This window comes from Chelonoidis abingdonii, chromosome 15 (genome assembly GCF_003597395.2).
Source record: "Chelonoidis abingdonii isolate Lonesome George chromosome 15, CheloAbing_2.0, whole genome shotgun sequence".
Classification (NCBI taxonomy): domain Eukaryota; kingdom Metazoa; phylum Chordata; order Testudines; family Testudinidae; genus Chelonoidis; species Chelonoidis abingdonii.
The window spans coordinates 40,674,527-40,696,598 of NC_133783.1; the positions used below are offsets into that span (position 1 = coordinate 40,674,527).

The 22,072-nt window shown below is 39.3% G+C and overlaps 1 protein-coding gene across 1 annotated transcript; it reads left to right on the forward strand.

Moving 5' to 3' along the window:
• The first annotated feature begins 1,170 nt into the window (after positions 1 to 1,170).
• C15H10orf143 (chromosome 15 C10orf143 homolog) lies at positions 1,171 to 21,032 on the forward strand. The gene is made up of 4 exons (XM_032786852.2): positions 1,171 to 1,365; positions 9,573 to 9,737; positions 9,854 to 9,919; positions 14,204 to 21,032. The coding sequence occupies exons 1-4, from the start codon at positions 1,291 to 1,293 to the stop codon at positions 14,231 to 14,233; spliced, it is 336 nt and encodes a 111-aa protein (XP_032642743.1). The 5' UTR covers positions 1,171 to 1,290; the 3' UTR covers positions 14,234 to 21,032.
• The last annotated feature ends 1,040 nt before the right edge of the window (positions 21,033 to 22,072 follow it).

Sequence of the window (22,072 nt, forward strand, 5' to 3'; positions counted from 1 at the left end):
AACAACACTATATCAACTCCTTTCAGGAAGAAAAACAAACAAACATACAGTAGGAGATGAAATGTCACCAAATCAGAACTATGATTCTTGGTAAAACATGCTTGCGGTTGAACTCCTGGCAAAGTAAAAATACAGATTTCAATTCTTTTAGGATAAAATAAGAAGCTGCATTCACAGTAACATAAGATTAGAGGTTACACCCTGCTTTAACAACCTTGTGTGTTATAAAATACAAGGCATAAGGTGAAGATTAAAGTCCTAGGAGACAGCATAGGCTGCTTTCACCCTGATTTCTGACTAGAAAGTCTTTTGTTCTCTGTCTCAAGCTCCAAGGTTTTTCCATTTTATTTTTGTAATTCACCAAGTTTTTTTGCTGTGCTTTCACTACATAATGCAAATCCCTAAATATTCCTCTTTTTAAAGAAATCTCAGTAAGGAGGGAATTAATGTTAACAGGCCACATCATACCTCCTGGTCAGAGTGCAGGTATGGATTGTATCCCTCCTGTGCAGATGGGACAGTCAGCTACACATGGCAGGCTGGAAGGGAGGGAAACAGGGCAGTACCTGGAAAAATTTTCAATTAGCAATAATCGCGCCTCGGATTAAATTACAACATGAATCTCAGATCATGTTACAACTCCACCGGACATAGCAGCAGCCGGGACAGTAGTGTAGACAACCCCTCTGCAACATCGTGGTTAAAATGCTGGTAGCTAGTGGCACTTCAACAGCCTGTTGCTACACTGGTACCTGTGTACAGAAATGCAGTCTTGGACAACGCTTGTGTAATTTAACAAAGGAAGAAAGTATTTCTCAGGTTATTTTAAAAGTAACTTTATGTCGCTGATGCCGGTGGGTGTGGAGCTAGGTCTCACACACACACACACGTTCAATGGCAATGCACTTTGAGAATAAAATGTTTTGGAGAAGGGTTGAGCGAAAAAAGTATAGTGGTTTCGCCTGCACAGCCCGCCCCAGAAACCAGCCAAGGATACTGTCTAGAGGGGCAGCTGCTGTGGGTTGGAGTGTGTTTCTTTGTCCGTCCGTGTACGCGCAGAGCAGCGTCCCCAGCAGCTGGTCTGTGCACGGCCTGTGCCTGTCCTCACCCTGCATCAAGAGATTCCCTAGCCCGGGAGGCGGGGTCGACCCGCCCTGTCTCCGCCCAGCCGCCCGCCCCAGGGGCACTCGCTGCCTGCCCGGGCCTAGACCGCGCGCCACGGCCCGGTTGCGCGCTCTGGCTGCCGACCAAGCGCCGGGCTAGGGAGACCAGCGGCTGGCACTGGGCCGCATGGAGCTGCTGGCGCTGCACACGCGGCGGCGGCGGGGGGCGCTGCTCCCGCAGGAGCCGGGAGACCCGGAGCGCGTAAGTTCCGCACGCGGGGGGAGTAGAGCGGTGCGTACGAGTCGCCGCTGCGCCGAGGGCTCCGCGGTTTCCGGCGGCGGGCAGTGCCCCGGCGGCTCCGCGGGCATGTTGCCAGGCCCGCAGCGCTCTGCTGCTGCCCGGCAGGTTCCCGAGCGGCGCTCGCAGCCGCTAACTCCTGGCTGGAGCCCCGGAGACTGAGCTAGAGCTGTAAGCGCCTGCCAACTGCAAACCATGCGCTCCCCCAGTTCCGTTTACACCACTCCTAGCTGTGCTGGGCACTACCCCAGCCCTGCTTTGTCCTTTCCAAAGAGCTCGCCGGCGGCCACGCAGATTTGAAGCCCCCCTCACTTTGATTGATGAAAGGTAGCGATGTCAGCTGTATCAGCTTCACTTCCGGCAAATCACTTTCCCGTACCCTGACTCAGTTTCCCCAGCTGTAAAATGTGGATGATGATACTGACCTCTTTTAGCTGTGGAAACGAGTTACTTATACTAAAGGGATTAGTCCACCATGGACTTTTAAGTTTCCTGCAAGTTTTGTTCCCTTGTGTTGGGCCTTTGGCCACTTAATGGCCCTTAATGGCCACTGAGGGATGACCCTACTGAAGACGCTGCATGTAGTATAAGTTGCTATATCCAATATTAACTCTATTTCATGCCCATTCTTGCAATCTTTGCTGAAGCAAATTTCATAGTTACAGCTCTTGTCCCACAGGTGCTTGTAACTTTACTCACATAGCTTCATGTGATCAAATTCCATATCTTCATATTTGCAGGATTGGAGCACAAATCAACAAGAAGCAGTTTGTCTGTGTAAGAACTGCAGGTTTGAGTCCTTTACTCAAGAGAAGCCCTCCAAAGAAAGTGTTTGTGATAGTACATGTACAGTAATGGGTGGGTTCTCTAGAAATTAAAAGAGTATTTTTGTTATAATACAGTCATGTTCTAATTGTTGTTGCTTAACCTTGAGTAGATATTGATATGAGAGAGATTAAAGGATTGTGGGTATTTTGCTCTCAAGACACTGCAGGAGGAACAATGCAGAAGTCTCATTCATTTTGTTGTAAATGAAGTTTTTCATTGTTTAAGTAAAAGCACTATATGGTTTGAGTGATCCATTAAAGTTAATTTGGGGCTTTCCTCCAAATGTAATAGGCTTTGGATAGGGTTCATATGAACTAAGTTACTAACCATTAAAAATGTAGTGTCTTAGGTTAAAAGGATAATGAGTGGTGAACTTTCTGAATTATATGCCATTAACTATTGGCATTTGAGTTTATTTGGCTGGAGTTTTGGATATTAGCCCCCTAGCGTTAGTGCTGAAATATTACTGAACTCTCTAGAGGCCCAACCCTGCATAACCTTCCACACCAATGCTTTCATGCAGAATTTAGCCCTAACTAAAGTATTGAAGTATTTATTTGTTTTTAGCAAAATTAAAGTTAAAATTGAATTGTGTGTTTACTTTCACAAGTACAGTGATGATTTAGTTGGACAAACACCTAATGATGAGGATTCCACAAGCTTCCAGTGCTTAACTGTTTTCGTAGTTAGAAAGTACATTTTCCTCTATATTTGCAAGATCTTGCTGACCTTTTCAATAAGAAAACTGGTAAAATCTGTCATGACCTCTGTCGTCCTCCTTTTCCATTACATACACGCTACCTACCCATCCACCACTTCGAGTTAGTGGAACCTATTCAGTGAAGAAGCAAACATACAATTTTTACCTCCAGCTTAATTTTATAAGTCATTGTGATCCCAAGCCCAAAAGCAACTTAATAGGCTCACCATGAGAAAATTATCATTAAGGAAAGAAACAGGCCTAACAAACTGATATTTGCTGACTGGAGTTCTGAACCTCTGCTCATGTCCCAGCGTGTGCAGTTACAGGCTGTAGTCAGTATCGCACAATTCTGCTAAGGGATATAAATGAACATTGATAACCATTCTGTGGTGAAGCCAAAAAAGTAAAAAGCTATCAATAAATCACCATACAGATGTTGGTTAAGAACTGGCCATCCCTCCAACTGAGCCAAGTAGACATTGCACCACTTCACACTCATTGTAAATCACCTAAGACATGGGCCTTGAGTGGGGAAAACTGTACCAGTTGAATCAAAATAGTGGCTCATAGCTCCTTCCTAGAGCCCATGTGTTGCCCATGTGATAAAGCCTCTGTCCCAAATCTGGACCTTAGCATCCAAAATTTGGGGGCTTAACATGAACTCTCCCCAAGCGTATACCCAGCTTGGCTCTGATCTCGCTGCCACCAACCAGGATTTTAGGGCTCCTGGTCACCCCGAGTCACCCCAACCTTTCCCTGGGGGACCCCCAAGACCCAGAACCCCTGGGTCTCCCTATCTCAAATGGGAAAACAAGCTCCTCCCCCTTGTCTCATCGTATTGCCTCCCCAGCTTCCTCCCTGGGTGAGCCTGGGCGATGCATACTTAACTCCTTGAAGGCAAAACAAAGAGGGAAATCACCCTCCCCCTGAGGCGATGCATTCAAACCTAGTAAAGCTAACATAAGAGATTTTCCACCCCTTTCCTGTAGCCTCACCGAGAAAAAACCAAAAACCTCAACCAGGTTTTAAAAGAAACTTATATATAAAAAGAAAGAAAATACAGAAAAATTATTCAACCTCTCCTGCATTTATAAAGATGTCAGTATTTTACAGCTTCTTGCTAATATATAGATTATTAGAATCAGACAGTCTGATTCAAAAGAATAGCCCAGATTCTATAACCAGTCAGCATTACACCCATCTAAATTACAAACCAAGCATAACAGCCTATTGCTTGGTTTCCTTTGTACTCACACTTGATAGTAGCATATTAGAAAGAAGACTGGAGTTAGCAGAAAAGCTGTTTCAATCCATAGCCGGGAGAAACAAAAGACCCCGAGTTCCTTTCCCTCCCAGACTTTAAAAAAAATCCAGTTCTCTGATTGGTCCTCTGGTCAGGTGCTTGATTCCCCCCTCTCCACCTCTTACAGGTAAAAGAAAATTAACCCTTACCTATCTACTTATGACAGCCCATAACACTAGCTCATAAATATCCAGCAAATAAATCATCTGAGACCTGTAGAATGGGAGGGCAGCACACAAGTCAGCCATGAAGACAACTGGAATTGGGGACGTGTGACTCTCCTGGCTGTGTAGGCAATTAAGTCCCATAGTTCTCACAGGATGCAAGTCAACTGCACAATGGAAATGATACGTCATAACCAATTATTGCCTCCTGTACTAGAAATCCATGTGTTATGTCATGTATCAGTGGGAAGGCATGCTATTAGTATTAGAGCAGTATACAAAATTTTGCAGACAGGTAGCCAGGGCTTTGGAGCGGAGCCTGGAGCTGGAGTGTGGAGCAGCTCCGGAGCAGTGGAGCTGTAGGTTTTTGCCTGGAGTTTGCTCCAGAGCCGGAGCACAGCTCGAAAGCCCTGCCTGTAGCACATTCCTGCCAAGCAGCCAGCATGTAATATTGCTTTAAACAACACTTCTTATGGTGGGAGGAACATGCTATGGTTCTTATTCTCCTCTTCTTTTTGGTAGTGAAAGTTAGGAGTAGTTAGCTAGGTTAATTTGTATTGCAAATGAATGTCAGGATCCATGACTGCTCATCAGCCTAAACATGAGCGAATAATCTTTAGCAGTTAAGAAAAAGGACATAGTTTGCCACCCAGATGAAGCATGTTGATGCAGATACATAGCACCCTACAGTCAGAGGAATGCAACAGGGCATGCTGTAGAACAGTCATACTCAGACCGCAGTGGTTCAGGAGCCAAATTAGCAATCAGTGTTACCCAAAGGACCACAGTAGTGTAAATTCATACATACATAATATAAATAAATAAATAAATAAAATTCTCACTGCAAAATGACTGACCAAACATTATTTTATCAGCTACAATTGGTTAATAACATAGTAAAAGCATCCCGATTGGTTAATAATTAACTCACGTGCTGCATAGAGCCACAGGAGATACATTAAAGAGCCACTTGCAGCTCATGAGCCTCAGTCTGAGTATTACTGCTGTAAAACAAAAGTCATCTTCCAGATTACCAGCTGCTACCTCACTAGCACGTCTCTACATAAGTGCTCGTACCATTTTGAGGCTTGCCATCTTTATTAATCAAGACCCTGGGAAGAAGAATTGATACAAGTATTGGCTAGACTTGTATCTCCCACTCAACCATCATTCACAGCTGCACCCACAAACCATGAACCATCCCGTATGTGTTACAGAAGTGGTTGTTAAACCCATAGGATGGGAACCAATGGCTGCACATCCCCCAGTCCCAGGTTAACATCTGTCATAAGCCAAGAGTCATAGTATATTAACCTACACGTGACTATGATGTACATTAACACAGCTGCTTCCACAGTGCTAACATATTTGGATGTGCAAAACCTTCCAGTCACTAAAACATACACTGAACAGGCACACAGACCATTTAGATACATGGTCTCTGAAAATGTCCATAGGATGATATACTTCTGGCAGCCATGTTCCCCATGGTGGCAGCGCTGTGACATGGGCAGGATAAATGCTTTATCGCCAGGGGAGAGCTCTCCCAGCAATAAAAAAACCCCACCCTGAATGGGCTTTATTGGCTCCTGGCAATAAAGCGTTGTCTATACTGGCGCTTTTCAGTGCTATAACTTTTATTGCTTGGGGGGGTTGCACACCCCTGAACAACTAAAGTTTTAGTGCTGAAAGTGGCAGTGTAGGCACAGCCTAAATGGTATTGATGAACAAATAGCCACACTTTAGTTGGTATTCTGCCTTATTACCAGTTGGCAATACTAACAGTATTCACTTGCTACTGTCCTACTTCTGAAGTGTCTCACGCAGAGAGTCTGTTAGGAGTTTATTGTTGCATTCTCAGGATAAAAGTTTTAAGCTTGAATGAGTTCATTTCTCTAACCAAATTCATTCCAAGAAGGTGTCTCTCACCTCCTAGCTTGTAAGCATTTTTCTTTATAGTGAGTGCCAGGGCATTCACTTTGGGGAAATTAACAGGAGCCTCAAGACAACTTGTGTTGGTGCTCATATGCTCTTACTCCATTGGTTTATCTGCCTGTTTGAGTGTGACATGAGCAAAAACCTATCTAGTTAAAGGCTAACCTTGTCCATCAGAGAAATGCCATTTACAGGTAAGAAAATAAAAGTCTGTTAGTGATCTCTTGCTTTCAAATCCTGTCTGACTATAAGTGAGTAGAATGCGTAAGAAAGAAAGAACTTTTTTTTGTTCCTTTTTGAGGTTACACAGCCAGATAATGACTTGTCCTGGCTCAGGTATTGTAGTTTGTCCATGTGCAGTGACAAATAAGTTAGAGAGACCATTTTTCAGAGAGGAGATAAAATTATCCTCTCAGATCCACATGCCAGATCCGAACTTGAATATTCTGCTCTCTTTCCTGTAAGAGAGCCTTGCATCTAGAGAGCAAATTACTAGTCACAATCCGAAAGGAGAGTTTTCCTCTAAAGGAGAAAATTAGGACCCACTCATGATTGCAGTACAGGTGTTCTATAAGCCAAGGAAGTGGAACCTGGTTTCTGTTTTAAACTTAAACTAATAGTGGAAGCCTTAAGATTACCACTAGTATTAATGCTGGGAAACTGGTCTTGTTTTATAATTTGCAGAGTATTGTACATAGCACTACACTTTGTTTCTAAACAGCAAAACTCTTTCCTTTTAGGTTCCTTCTAACATGGAATCTTTGGGCCTGACTGCGGCTATTAAATTGCTGCCTACAAAGGGTGTAGTGTGCCTCTACACGGTTCTAACAGGATCTTCTGGAGGCATCATTCTTGTGGCAGTCAGTACCCTAGGGAGCCCAGAGGAAACTCGAACACTGACATCCTTTCAAAGGGCATGGTGGGCATTCTGCTGCAGAGGAGGAAAGGTGCCATAATTCTGTCCTCTCTGGAAATCCCAGCACCACTTTCGATACTAGCCTTCCTCATTCTTTGTACTCTAAGTGCAAAAAGCTAGTTGCTAGCTTCCTGTGCAGGGGGAAGATTCCTTGTGTCCTCTCTTCTCTCCTTCTTGTTTCATCTTAGCCTCCTTCACACTCCTTTGCACATTATTCATCTATATGGTTCCCTTTTCCATGTTCAGGTAATTCTTCCTGTATATTCCAGGAGCTTGACTTAAGATAGAGCTCTAATTTTTGAGAGATTCCTTATTAACTTTGTATTAATTTCCAGGTACTTTGACTTGAAGATTAGCAAAGGGCTCCACATTTTCTAAGACTGCACATTGGGAGCTTGTTTTGTACATACTTGCTGTCATCCAGCTGGGGGACAGGCTGAGATATACTATAAACAAAAGATAAAACAAAACAACTGCCAGTATGGTTATTAGTATATACAGGAGAAAAATGTTTGACAAAGAGAGAAAAAATGACAATAGGAATAAGCACTTGACACTGAAGCTTCTAAATCTTTGTGTGTGTGTGTGTATTTAAAATTATAAGAAAGCAGTTGACAGTCTCTCAAAACCATCCGCAATTGCATTTAGCTTAGTTAAGTTTTCATATTAGTTCTTGCACCACCTGTATCACCCTTTCATGATCAGTGTATTCTACAAAGCCAGGAAAAACTTGTGGCAACTTCACCAGTACTCAAGGGGAATAGTGATTTATCTGGAAACCTTCCCCTTTCTCCTCCAAACACTCACACATACTTTGCTCCTAAAAAGATAGGTTGGTGTGTTATTTTCTCTATAGAATGATCTGTTCTTTTCTGTCTTTCCTAAGAATAGAATGTGACCATGTGTTTCTTGTCTTGAGCCCTGAACATTGGATATAGTGCATAAAGTGATCATTAGAATGAGTTTACCATTCCTGGTAAATAAAGGGTCATTCTGATGTAGTCTTGCCTAGTGGAAACTAGGCTTTCTGAACAACTGACCTGTTGGGCTTTATTAATTGTAAACTTAGTACATCTTCCATTAACTGGGCTCTGTCCACAGTCAGAATTGATTTATTGGTTTATTGTTCTTCGCTGAAATGATGCTCTGCTGTCCTAGGATTTCAGTATAATTTAACCTTCTCTGCAGCCAGCCTCTCTAGAAACTTCAAGTTCTCTTGGCATCAGTATAAGATTTTATCAGCCAACTACTCTGTATGCTAAATTTCTCTCACTGATATTAAGTATCTTAAACCCAAAAACAATACCTTGAATTTATTTTTGATAAGCCAAATTTCTTATGATGCATAGCAGTAAATCACTTTTTCCTTTTATCCTTCATCTCATACATCTTGTTAGTTATGTTGCTGTACTGGTATACCATAGCTTTTAACAAAGGACAAATTCTACAACAACAAAAGGGAAGAGGATGTTTTCCCAGTGGAGGGAAGCCTGTCTTTAGAGGACCTTCTCAGACTATGTTATTATATTATTCATTTTCTGAGTACAGTACATATTTTACTTTTTGATTTACTTCCCTTACAAATATGCTTTATTCCTCAGTAGTTTTCTTGTTTCAGCTGTTGTCCACTGAGGTTCCTGGCATATTGATCCATTTTATTTTTACATAACAGGATTTTTTTATACATATTCAAATTTTAAATTTAGTTTCCATGCTTCAGGAGCCTGGTTAGTTTGCTGGCAAGTCATCTGCTGTCAATGAAGTTCTTATGCTACTGGGAGAGAAAGAATATTTCACTTGACATTCATTGTGAAGATTGACTCTGTCAATAGACAGTATTGGGATCTGCAAAGCAATCTATGCTAGTGAAGCCAATACGTAACGCTGATCAACACTGGGGTACAAAGAGAAAAATGTAGAATATTATACCATGATACCACATATTAAAATGTTGCTATTCCTAAAAACAAAGTTGGTTCAAAAAGATATTAGAGGAAATTTTCAAAGCTAAATTATTTAGAAGCCTAAATCCTATTTTCAATGGTGACTTAGAGATTCTGGAGCCTAAATCTCATTGAAAGTCAATGGCACTTAGGATCTGGAATGCTTAAGTCATTTTTGAAAGTGGGACTTAGATGCTTTTGAAATTTTTACCCATCCTCATCTTATTCTGTAAAGCTCCTTAATATAATTGGGCTATGGACATTTTGCACACTTGAGAATTGAACTCAAGATTTGTTACAGGTTTTCAGTATTTTTTTTTTAAATTGCAGTGGACTGTGCTTTATGAGGATAGGTAAATACTGCTTTTTATTCTTTTAGAAACGAGTATGCAAAAGTTTAGAGACCGTTCCAAATGAGAGTGATTTTTGCCACCAATTAAATGAATGTGCTATGGATTACTGGAGTATGGAGCTGGATTCAAAACAGAAAGATACCACAGAACAATTTATTCCTCGAACTCCTAAGGAAAAGCCAAATTCAGTGGTATGTTTACATCGCCAACAATAACTATTTATTAGTAGAACATGTTTAAAATACATTTTATAATAAAATCACAAATAATTGCTTTTTTGTGAGAGTTTTGTGTATGTTTTTGTTAGATTTTTCAAAATCTTGGAAGCAAAGGTGCTGCCCAGCCTTGCGCAAGATGTATTGCAGGAGAATCTGTAAGTATATTAACCTTCTTACTGTGACATAAAAGATGGACTTGTTCTTAAATATTAGATCCATAAAACATAAAGTTAATAAAAATCGCAATTACATTTCTCAGGAATAAAGCATGTAAATAAAAAAGGCAGATTGATTTAGTTTTTCCGAGGTATGCTAGCAGAGTACAAACTAATATGTTTCCAGCATCAGGTTGAAAATATAGAGATTGCAAACATATTTTTCAAATTCGCTCTAAAAAGCAGTTTACTGAAGTAACTGAATGCTTTTTAAAGTAAAAATAATACCTAATCTCCTCTTTTCCACTGGTATTTCTCATTAAGATCGTTAAGAAAAGAAAAGTAGAGTCCCTGAACATTTTATTCAGATTTTTAGTAGGTATCCGCTTACTATTTTAGCTATTGTGCTGAATATTCCAGCAATGGTATGATGCTTTGGGGGTTCACACAGGCCAGTAAGGCATTCTGTCACCTCCTGCACTGTAACCTTGGGTGCCTCTGTGCTATGCAGCTTTGACTCAGAGTCCTGACACCTGCAACATGCTCAGGGCACCATGGTATCCCCTGGCCAGCCCAGTTATTCCTTGCAGAGTGACCCCAACAACCCTTGCAGTTCAAGTCTCCCCAAAACCATTTCTCTCTTACTGGATATTCACAGAGGTAACACGGAGTTCTCTGCCTCTAAAGAACCAGTACCCACAACACCTCGTTAGATCACCTGGAGTTATACTCAATACCAACATATTACCCACACACAGATGGTGTGTAGTAAAACTAAGAATATGTTTCTTAAGAAAGAGCATAGGTTTAAGTGATTTTAAGCAAGAGTGAAAGAAATATGAAAGGGTTACTAACAAAAACATCATGCTCTCTAGTGTCTAAAACTTAATTCTAGCAAAGTATAGCTTTGTCTAACAGTTTTTTTAACTCACACCGAGTTGTCAGCATTCTCCAGCCTGTTTAGCAGGACCCATCTTTCATAAATACAAAGCGCTGGCTTCTTTGTCCTCTCAGCTGATGGACACCCCAAAGTCTTTCAGCAGTTCCTTATGTCACCAAAGTTTATCTTTGTCTTCGGGGTCAGGAAGCCCTCCTAGGGACTCAGCTTTCTGTGTCCACCAGTGAGCCCATGCCATCTTAATTTTGCAGTCCCCTCTGATCTACAATGCAAATGATCGTGATGGAATCTGCATTGCAAATGAATGGCCAGTTGTCCTTGTCTCTGGTCACACCTGGCTTGATTTGCAGTTGAACCAAAGAGGTGTTTGCCTTTCTTCTTTGTGTGGGGGTGGGGAAAACTGTTTTGCCTCCTTTGTCTGTTTACAGACTATGAACAATATAAGAGAGTATCCATAGTTTTAAAAACAGCATTGTAACATTTCACAGTGATATTAATGTCTAGTTTATTAATTTTCAAATGATATTACAGGACACCTTTTAAATATATATAGTAGAACTTCAGAGTTACGAACACCAGAGTTACAAACTGACCGGTCAACCACACCACAACCACTTCATTTTCACCCAAAGTATACAGTTAGGCAACGGCAGAGAGAGACACACAAAAAAGGCAAATACATACAGTACTATGTTAAATGTAAACTACTAAAAAAAAATAAAGGCAAAGTTTTAAAAAAATTTGACAAGGTAAAGAAACTGTTTCTGTGCTTGTTTCATTTAAATTAAGATGGCTAAAAGCAGCAGTTTTCTTCTGCATAGTAAAGTTTCAAGTCTATATTCAGTTGTAAACTTTTCAAAGATCAACCATAATATTTTGTTCAGACTTACGAACATTTCAGAGTTACAAACAACCTCCATTCGAGATGTTCGTAACTCTGAGGTACTCCTGTATCATGATAACAGTGTGAGGAAATTTACTGTTACATACGAGGGAGGCCCTAGCCATCTAGCATTGGGGTTCTCTTAGGGTCACAGATGGGCAAAAGAGGAAGTGCTGTTTCTACAGTGTCATTTCCTACCAGATCCCTCAGGAGATTTACCATTTTTTAAATGGTTTTCAGAATTATAAGTGCCAGCATTAGTGTTAGTAAGATTCTTCAGTTTTAATGTGAAACTAATTTTTGATGAATTACACAGTTGCAAATTAGTACTGGAATATATTAGACCCAGCTTTAGGTAATATTTGTGTATACCTCCTAATTTCAAATAACTTTATTTTAAATAATTTCTATTTGGCAGTAGTATTAGAAATGCAATAGTCTTGTGCTTCTCTTCATTACATTTTACATCAGTAAATGTAAGAACACATTTATGAGCCAAAGGGGGGGGAAAAAAACCTTGCTAGGTAAAATTAAACCCTTGTGTAAGTGGTTGCATCTATGAAAGGCTAATAACCGTGGATGATCTGTTCATGTTGTTCTTAAATTTAGAGCATTCAGTAGACATATCTGATAGTGGAAAAGAGAGTTTTCTTTCTCCTAGTCTATTTTTATAGCTCTAGTTTTCCTATATAGGAACACCTCAATTCCAAAATGGAAGATTTATTTCCCACCATATATTTCAGCTTGCAAAACATAAGAATTTCAAATTATAGCCTTATGGGGCTTCTCTTTTACTCTTCTAGGTAGGTTTGCCCACCCCAGAATGGATAAATACTTTTCCTAGTTAAAGCAGAGCAATTTTAAAAATATCTGAATCAAGTGAAACTATAATGTCTTCAGTGTGCCATGAGGCGATTAGGAACAAAAGCATTTGTCCATGCCTGAGACAGGAGATCATATTGCCAGTGGAAGCAGAGGTCAAGGATTAAAATGTAATGGGTTTGACAAGGATTACTTAAAGATCAGCATGTATAGACTCACTCATTACATCCTGTTTGACTAATTAGCTACTTCTGCCCAACATCATAAAAGAAGATATTTTGATCAATTGATCAGGAACCAAATTGGTACATTATTTTCATTCACAAAACAATTTTAAATTGCAGTGCATCAGACTACAGTATAAAGCCTAGCAAAGGTGTTACTAGCTCAGCTAACTAGTAACTTTCTGCAGAGTTCAAATTTCACCTTAAAAGATTTAAAGGATTGTCATCAACGGAGATCCAATTTTGATACCTTTCAAAATAATTACTCTGGAAATAGCACTCCGATATCTGGCTGTAACAAGGAGGAGGAGGAGCCCAGATGTGGGAAGGGATAAAGCATGCCTCTATTGGTTTTACAAGGAATAACATAGAATATGTTAAGTCACATAAGCTGTACATTCTACAGTTAAAGCGGAATATAAGTGAATTAAAGTAAAATAAGTCAGCTAGATTGGGGTAAATCAGACACAAAGCCTAATGGGCTGAGACAACCCTTTTGTGATTAGTGTTGGACCTTTTATAAGCACTGTGTTTTGCACTGGGAAATTCTGATTTTATGCAGTTTATGGGGAATGGAAAGAACTTGACTAACATCAGCAATTCATGAATACTTCCACTTTTAGGTCTGCACTTAAAAGTGTAGAGAGGACAGGATTCAAGCTTAAACTGGTTAGCTAATACAGGAAGGGGCAAGGTAAAAATTATATTTAAATACTGTACTGTGAAAAAATGCAACTGTATTAAACTAGTACTGGGGTTGGGGTGAGGAGAAGTTTTTATTTCAACAGTTACTACTTTTAAGCATTCACTGGACCAAATTTTGCATGTGGGAGAAGGAAGGTGGGGTGGGAATGCACAGGTGAAAAATGTTTTGAGACAAATTTCCAATCTTGTTTGAATTACTTTTAAGAAAAATCCTTTCTATTAGGCTACACAGTGTGAGAGGGTCATTTTTGTTTGATCTGTGTGTAAAATATGTACCCACAAATAGTTTATTTAGTCATGTAAAAATGTATACATAAAAATGCACAAGATGATTTAAAATAAGTCCCCAGCGAGAAAATAAACCCTTAACCTGCTTGGACTGTACTAATGTATTTAATCAAAAGAGTATGATTTCTAACATGCTAACAGTTACCAATGAGATGTTAACATTGTTGGTATATTGTATGCAATTCTGTTGTATAGTTTTTTGCATGCATAACATTTTAACCTGACATATGAAAGTCTTATCCAAAATAGAACCATGTTACCAATAAAAATTAAATTGAAAAACTTCCTTGATTATCCAGATTGATTCAGTGTCTGCTATGTCATTCAGATGATCAAGGTATGATGCGTTTAGTTGTACACTGTCTATTTCTCTTTGACCAAAGAGTTTCACTGCACAATGACAAAAATGCTGCACCAGTTTTAAATTTAAATGTTTTGTGACATGTGAAACTTTGTCATTTCAGGGACACTTCAGCCATATTATGGGCTTCTAGAAGAAGGGAGACTGCAAAGCACCAATGTTCAGTTTCTGTTTTTAAAACATAAGCACATGCATGTGTAAATGCCGTACAGCTGGATTTCTGTACTCACCCATTCAATCAATGTGGATCTAGATTTATTATACATTATGTAAAATTTTGTGTGTTATGTTGTATTTTGAATGTAAAAATCCATATTCCTTTGTTCTTATAGTTTAAGAAGTTATTAGTTCAAATAATTTCCATCTTGATCCTTTCTTCCTACTCCCTCCCCAAGGCTCGTCACGCAGGCTAGTGTTTCATTCAGACTTTGGTGTTTTTAGTAGTGGGTAAAGAAAGTCATGAAAGTAGATCTGATTTTGCTTTGTTATAAGAGTTTAGTTAGCCCAATGTTGGTCCAATCCTGCAAACCCTTAGTCCTCTTGCTCCACTTTCTGTTCCTTTTGGGCACCTATTGGGACACTAGTAGTGACCATCCTTGTGCTCAGATGAGAACAGGGACTGCATCTAATGCTTTTTCTAGAAACCCATAGAGCATAACAAAGCAGAGGTTCTCTTTACACACACACACTCTCTCTCTCTCTCTTCTACGCCTGCACAGAGGCCAATAACAATCTGGTCTTAAGCTTGCACTTCTTTGTTCCTCACCAAAAACATATCCCCCATCCATTTTGCAGAACTTTCCACTTGTTTATAAATGAACACAGTTTTACACACACACCTATCTCTGAAAGAGAAATACTATTTCTGCAACATTCCAGCATGTGAAATCGAATGGTAGCACCTGTGCTATGCAGTTCCCTGTTCAAAGCTGCCAAGGACACAACCAGTTTGCCACTGCTTGACTCTAGTAGGGAAGACTCACTTGTTTTCCAGTTGTTGGTTTGGTTGCTGGATCTTGGCCACTGCTGAAATTGTTTGAACATTATTTTAAATCTCCATTTCTTGGCAGTATTAATTATTTATATTTCATTTTAATCATATGTATTATATTAAAAAAGTTTTCAGGAAACCTAACATAGGGCTCAATAATGCCAGCAGAGTGAGGATGAGGGGTGGATGCACTGTCCCAGGGGTTGCTCTGGGAGGAATTCACTAGTAGAAGGTTCTGGAGCAGAGGAGGTATAGCCAGCATATTGGGCTTCTGCCTGGGAGGCTGATGGGCATATGGCCCAAACTCTTTCAACTCTCTTTTACTGTATCATACCCCAGAAGGTGCACACAGAGAAATCTCTGAGCTACAGTTGTGCCTCGCTGCTGCTCAAGGGAGGGCTTCCTTTAAGCAGCCAGTCAAACAGTTTAGCCCAAAACAAAGATTATGGGCCAGATCTTTCACTCTAGTTAACCTATGATCAACACAGGACCAGAAGAGGCAGTAGGGCAGAGTTGGCATTGGAACAATATTCTGCCTCCGCAGTTCTGGGAGCATCCAGGGACCAGTTCAACTCCCAGAGCAACTTAGAACTGCAGCCCTGAAGCCCAAGTACACCAGGCTGGTATTAGCCCTCTAAGGGCTAATGTACAGCCAGGGATTGACAGGGCACAAGACATGCAAACCAAGTCCCCTTCAACCTGCTAGAATGCCCTTTGTGTTGGGTGGACGTAGAAGGAGCAGATGATGTAGGGCTGGCTGTTTCTTAAAAATACATTAATCTTAAATAAATTGATACCACACTGATGGACAGACACCATCTAAAGAGCAAAGGCAGACAGGTAATAAAAATGACTAGGCATGAGTTTCTCTGCAATAATAGTGCAAGTAGATGGTCGAAGGTACAAAGGCATCTGAAAGTTCAGTTATTGCACAATGACTCAAACCGTCTTGTGTTTTATTAAGTAAGGTCTGGTCCACACCTAAAGTTTATGTCCATCACTCCTGGGGTGTGAAAAATTCACACCCCGTAGAGATGAAGTTAAACCAGTTTATGCCCCCGTGTTGAAACCACTAGGTCAATGAAAGAATTCTTCCATCAACCTGGCTGCTGCCTCAAAGGGGTTGCCTCTCTACAACTATCGAAAAACCCATTACCTCACTGTAGCAAGTGTCTACACTTTCGTGCTACTACAGCACAGCTGCAGAACCGTAGTTGTGCCACTACAGCACCAATAGTGTACCTAAGCCCTAAATGTAATCGTGGGTATAACACTGGATAGCTAAAGAAAAGATAAGGCTAAAGCAACAACATGTAACCAAAGAAGAGATGGGACAAAAGCAGCCTTGACTCTCCTCAGGAATGAGTTTGTGCCAGTATATATTATCGCAATAGTGTGTCACCAGTTTTAAACCATTGGAAGATATGTCCTTATGTATTATCAATTTGGAGAGATGCTTATTTGTTAACAAAGATATGAATTCTTTCAGTGAATCATCGATAACATCCATACATATTTCTTCTGTTTGGCCTAAACTGTTGATCTTTAATTAATTCTGTTATGAGATGTGGCAAAAATGAAGGTCCAAGTATTGATCACTGTGCCCTTCATCATTTTATATCATGTTCCCGCTAACTCTTCTCCCTTCAGGCTATACAATACTTGGTTTCTGTAATATCTCACCCTACAGAAATCACAAGGATTGGTCCCAGTCCTTGGCTGTATTACAGAGGGTTGATTAAGTTATACTAGGGTTTGATTATAATGGGTTTTTTATCACTGCTGCTGCACAGTGGGAAGGTATTTCATTATGTTATCCACAATGACTCACAAGATTTCATCCTTGGACTATACTGTACCTGTTGAGCCCAACAACATGAGAATTTTAGATTGTTATTACCACTCTTGCTTGTAACACAAGCATGGGCCTGTTTCACCATTGCCCTGTATCTTGTGTGGTCACTTACAACAGAGTAGAGGAATAATATGCTAGCAAATCAGACTGGTAGCATTTTATGTCTCTTTGCACTGTCTCATCCTTTAGTGTTTCAGTGATAGTGTTATTCATTTGAATAGACATATATGTACTTATGCTACAGTTTAGAAAGTAAATTAGATAAAATCATAAAAACTACACAAATTTCAGAATAGGTTGTAACAAAAATAGTTAAAATACAATTATATTTTGCACTGTATAGCAACAGTATGAGACGTCTGCATTTAGGAACAATACTAGGGCTGTCAATCGCAGTTGACTCATGCGTTCAACTCAAATTATTTTTTTAATCGCGACTAATCACAGTTTTAATCGCACTGTTAAACAATAGAATGCCAATTCAAATTTATTAAATATTTTTGGATGTTTTTGTACATTTTCAAATATAATGATTTAAATTACAATGTGTACAGTGCTCACTTTTTATTATTTTTATTAAACATATTTGCACTGTAAAAATGATAAACAAAAGAAATAGTATTTTTCAGTTCACCCCATACAAGTACCATAATGCAGTCTTTTTATCATAAAAGTGCAACTTATAAATGTAGATTTTTTTGTTACATAATTTAACGCAAAAACAAAACAATGTAAAACTCTAGAGCCTACAAGTCCACTCAGTCCTTCTTATTCAGCCAATCACTAAGACAACCAAGTTTGTTTACTTTTATGGGAGATAATGCTGTCCACTTCTTATTTACAATGTCACCTGAAAGTGAGAACAGGCATTCACATGGCATTTTTGTAGCCGGCATTACAAGGTATTTACGTGCCAGATATGCTAAACATTCATATGCCCCTTCATGCTTCGGCCACCATTCCAGAGGACATGCTTCCATGCTGATGCTGCTCATTAAAAAAATAATGTGTTAATTAAATTTTGACTGAACTCCTTGGGGGAGAATAGCGTCTCCTGCTCTGTTTTACCCGCATTCTGCCATATATTTCATATTATAGCAATCTCAGATGATGACCTAACACACGTTGTTTATTTAAGAACACTGTCATTGCAGATTTGACAAAACCAAAGAAGGTACCAATGTGAGATTTCTAAAGATAACTACAGCACTTGACCCAAGGTTTAAGAATCTGAAATGCCTTCCAAAATCTGAGAAGGATGAGGTGTGGCACATGCTTTCAGAAGTTTTAAAAGAGAAACACGCTGATGCAGAAACTAAAGGACCCGAACCACCAAAAAAGAAAATCAGCCCTCTTCTGGTGGCATCTGACTCAGATGATGAAAGTGAACATGCGTCAGTCTGCACTGCTTTGAATCATTATTGAGCAGAACCCATCATTAGCATGGACACAAGTCCTCTGGAATAGTGGTTGAAAATGAAGGGACATATGAATCTTTAGCACATCTGGCATGTAAATATCTTGTGACACCGGCTACAGCAGTGCCATGCGAATATCTGTTCTCAGTTTCAGGTGACATTGTAAACAAGAAATGGGCAGCATTATCTCCTGAAAATGTAAACAAACTTGTTTGTCTGAGTGACTGGCTGAACAAGAAGTAGGACTGAATGGACTTGTAGGCGCTAAAGTTTTACATTGTTTTATTTTTGAATTCAGGTTTTTTTTGTAAATCTACATTTGTAAGGTCAACTTTCACGATAAAGAGATTTCATTACAGTACTTATATGAGGTGAATTGAAAAATACTATTTCTTTTGCTTTTTAGAGCCCAAATGTTTGTAATAAAAAATAAAGTGAGCACTGTACAGTGTTCTGTGTTTTACTTGAAATCAATATATTTTAAAATGTAGAAAACATCCAAAAATATTTAAATAAACGGTAATCTATTATAGTATAACAATGCAATGAATTGCACAATTAATCACTATTAATTTTTTAATTGCTTGATAGCCCCAAACAGTACTAAAACTGTTGAAGAAAAAGCTCACCTGTTGTGAACTGATCTAATCTACTGTGCTTTAACAAATTAGAGAACGTCCTTCCAACCTATTTCAACCCTCACCTGCCACTGTGAGTTTGCAAATAGCGTTGGGTAAACCAGTTGTCTCTACCAGTTCACATAATACATAGAATCATAGATTATTAAGGTTGGAAGGGACCTCAGGAGATCATCTAGTCCAACCCCCTGCTCAAAGCAGGATCAATCCCCAAATGGGCCCCCTCAAGGATTGAACTCACAGCCCTGGGTTTAGCAGGCCAATGCTCAAACCACTGAGCTATCCCTCTCTCCCCTTGTGGTTATTGTAAAATATGGAATGGTTGTATAAAGCAGAATATAGTGTTTCCTTCTGTTCCTCAGGGAAGGGCCCATTAAGACTTGCTTAGACCTTGCCTGCTTAGACCTTGCCACTTCTTCATGAATGAGGAATGTCATTTTAACTTTTGCATCCTCCCCTCTTCAATTTTCTCTAGTCCTTTAAACACCGTACATTATTACTGTGTTTTAGTTCTGGATATCATCTAATTCTCTTGCCTCTTAAGTAAACCTTGAGACCCGAGAGTACAATTTGCACTGAAATTATAGGTCATTACAGATCTGCATTTTTAGTCACCTTATAACTCTGATACTTCCACCTTTTTTCAGAGTCTACAAAACAAACAGAAAAAAATTGTTAACCATTCCTCTGATACTAATCTACAGTCTTGCTACTTTTGATTAGCATTGGTGGCTTTACTGTACATGAAGTAGGTCCTTCAGTAATCAAGGTTTTATCAAAATTACTTCTCAGATTAATTCACATTGTGAAAGTACATTCATCTTAACTTTGTAATGGCATCTACTAGCAATCCCCTTAATACTTTTTTTCTTAATGTAGTTTACAGTAAAATATTGAAAAGCTTCTGGGATGTAAAATTATAAGAGGAAGGTACACTGCATATTTTTTAAAATCACAGCAGCCTACGAATGCCATTTTACCACCCATTGTTTTGAACTTGTAGTGTATTGCACATAGCCAGAAGCCCTAAAATTAATTTAGCCATGTTCCTGAGGATGCTACTAGATGCTGTTTAATAAAATACTTCTGTGTAGATGCAAATCCAGCTTTATGTGTCGTGTCCATAACCATTTGTGAAACACCTAGTATAGTTAAGCATCAGTTTCTTGGGCCCTATCACATTCCCAATTAATTCAATAGTGAAGTCCCAATTGTTTCATTGGGAGTAAGACATGGCCCTCTAGGTGTCGCTGATGTTCATCCCTTGGCCTTTTCACCGGACAGTCACTGTTATTCAGTATCCGATACTAACTTTGGCTGGTTCTCACTGGAAACAATGTAATTTCTCTTGATTTTCATGAACTACAGAATATGTAAAAGTCCATTACAGAAATTGAGTGGGTAAACTTTTCATTTCCATGTCTGAAGCTTTAGGGCAACTCTGGGCTGCTTTATGGTATGTTTACATGCCAAAATTGTTTTGAATTTTTTCCCCCAATGGAATATGGAATGTGTGTCTAAACAGGCTGATATGAAAACCTTTTGAAAATGAGATCTTTTAATATATTAAAGACATAACATTAGTAATTTTTTTTAATGTATTGTATTTGTCATCCCGTTCCAGGCTTGCCATCAGTCAGAATGGTAAAGCTGTTGTAATGGGTACAGACAAATACAATACAGATTTGGAGAGGTAAGCATTCTTCAGAGAAGACATGTTAAATCTGCACTAGAACCACAACATTATTGTTTTGAGAGTTTTCCTTACCATGTAATATATCACTGTGGTATTTTGATTTTATTGGTAATGTTATATACACTTTATATTTCCTAATGTTTATGCTTTTGTACACAAAATAACCTGTGAGAGGTACATTTGAATGTGTATAGCAATAGACAGACTTGTTTCCTGGTTTTAATCCAGATATAACTGATACAATCTAATATTTTTATCTGATCTTTTTTAACTTTGTATTTTGTAAATTGCTGTTCACAAAAGCAGTAACATTAAACACCACCTTGGCTTAAAAGTGTGACAGAGACTGTTTTACATTCACGTTCCCATTCATAATCAAGTTACACTCTTCAGATGGTTGATAGGTATAGATAAATGTACACCATTTTTATTTTGTACACCACTGTAGAGCTAAGTGCTGTTTCCCCATCCCATGCCAGACAGTTCAATCCCTGGTCTTGTGTAATCACGTATGAAACTACTAACATTTCAAAACAAGCTCACTTCACTCAAGCTCTGTTTTAATAAAGTCCCAAACAGCATCACCCCACCTACACTCTGGGTCAATGGCAAAAGAAAATATCTCCAGCAAATATACATGAAGCCTTCCATCGTAACTTTCCCCTTACTCCTGGTTTCTTTCAGGACTCTTTCTAGACTGACACCAGTCTTTTAGTCTTCACCTCAAACTTAGTTGCTCAAGATGTTCTATAGTGCCTAGAGAGACCTACAACAGGGCCTCTTCTTACTGCACAGCCCTGCCAACTGCCATTTTCTTCAGGTCTCCTCAAAGGAGAGACCACAGATCTCCTGCTCGCTCCAGGTCTCTTATTACACAATGAAAGGGCTTTATATCCCTGCTGCTTTCCCCATCATACATTGTTGCAAGACCTAAAGACCTTGGGTAATTACCAGTTCCAGAATGCCTTGTGCCTTGTTTCCATCCAAACAGAAGTAGCAGCTGGTCTTTGAAGCCCTCTTTAGCAGGCCAGCTCTATAGACTTACAAATTAAACTGTAAATCATGTCTGATAAATGAGAAAATATTTTTTTAAAATTATGTATTGACTTGCATTCATTCCAGTTCTGATGCAGATTTCTTTAAAAAGGAGATCTAAGAAAGGGAACATTAAAGGAATTATCTGATTTTTACTATTTTAAACTTATATCAGAGTATTATTTATTTGTATTATTATAACAACTAGGAGCCCTAATCATGGACCAGGACCCCCCGGTGCTGTACAAATGCAGAACAAAGTCCTGAAAACTCACATTCCTGAAAAAGGAGTAACCTTACTTAAGAAGTTAATATTTGAAGCCATGATGGGTGATACAG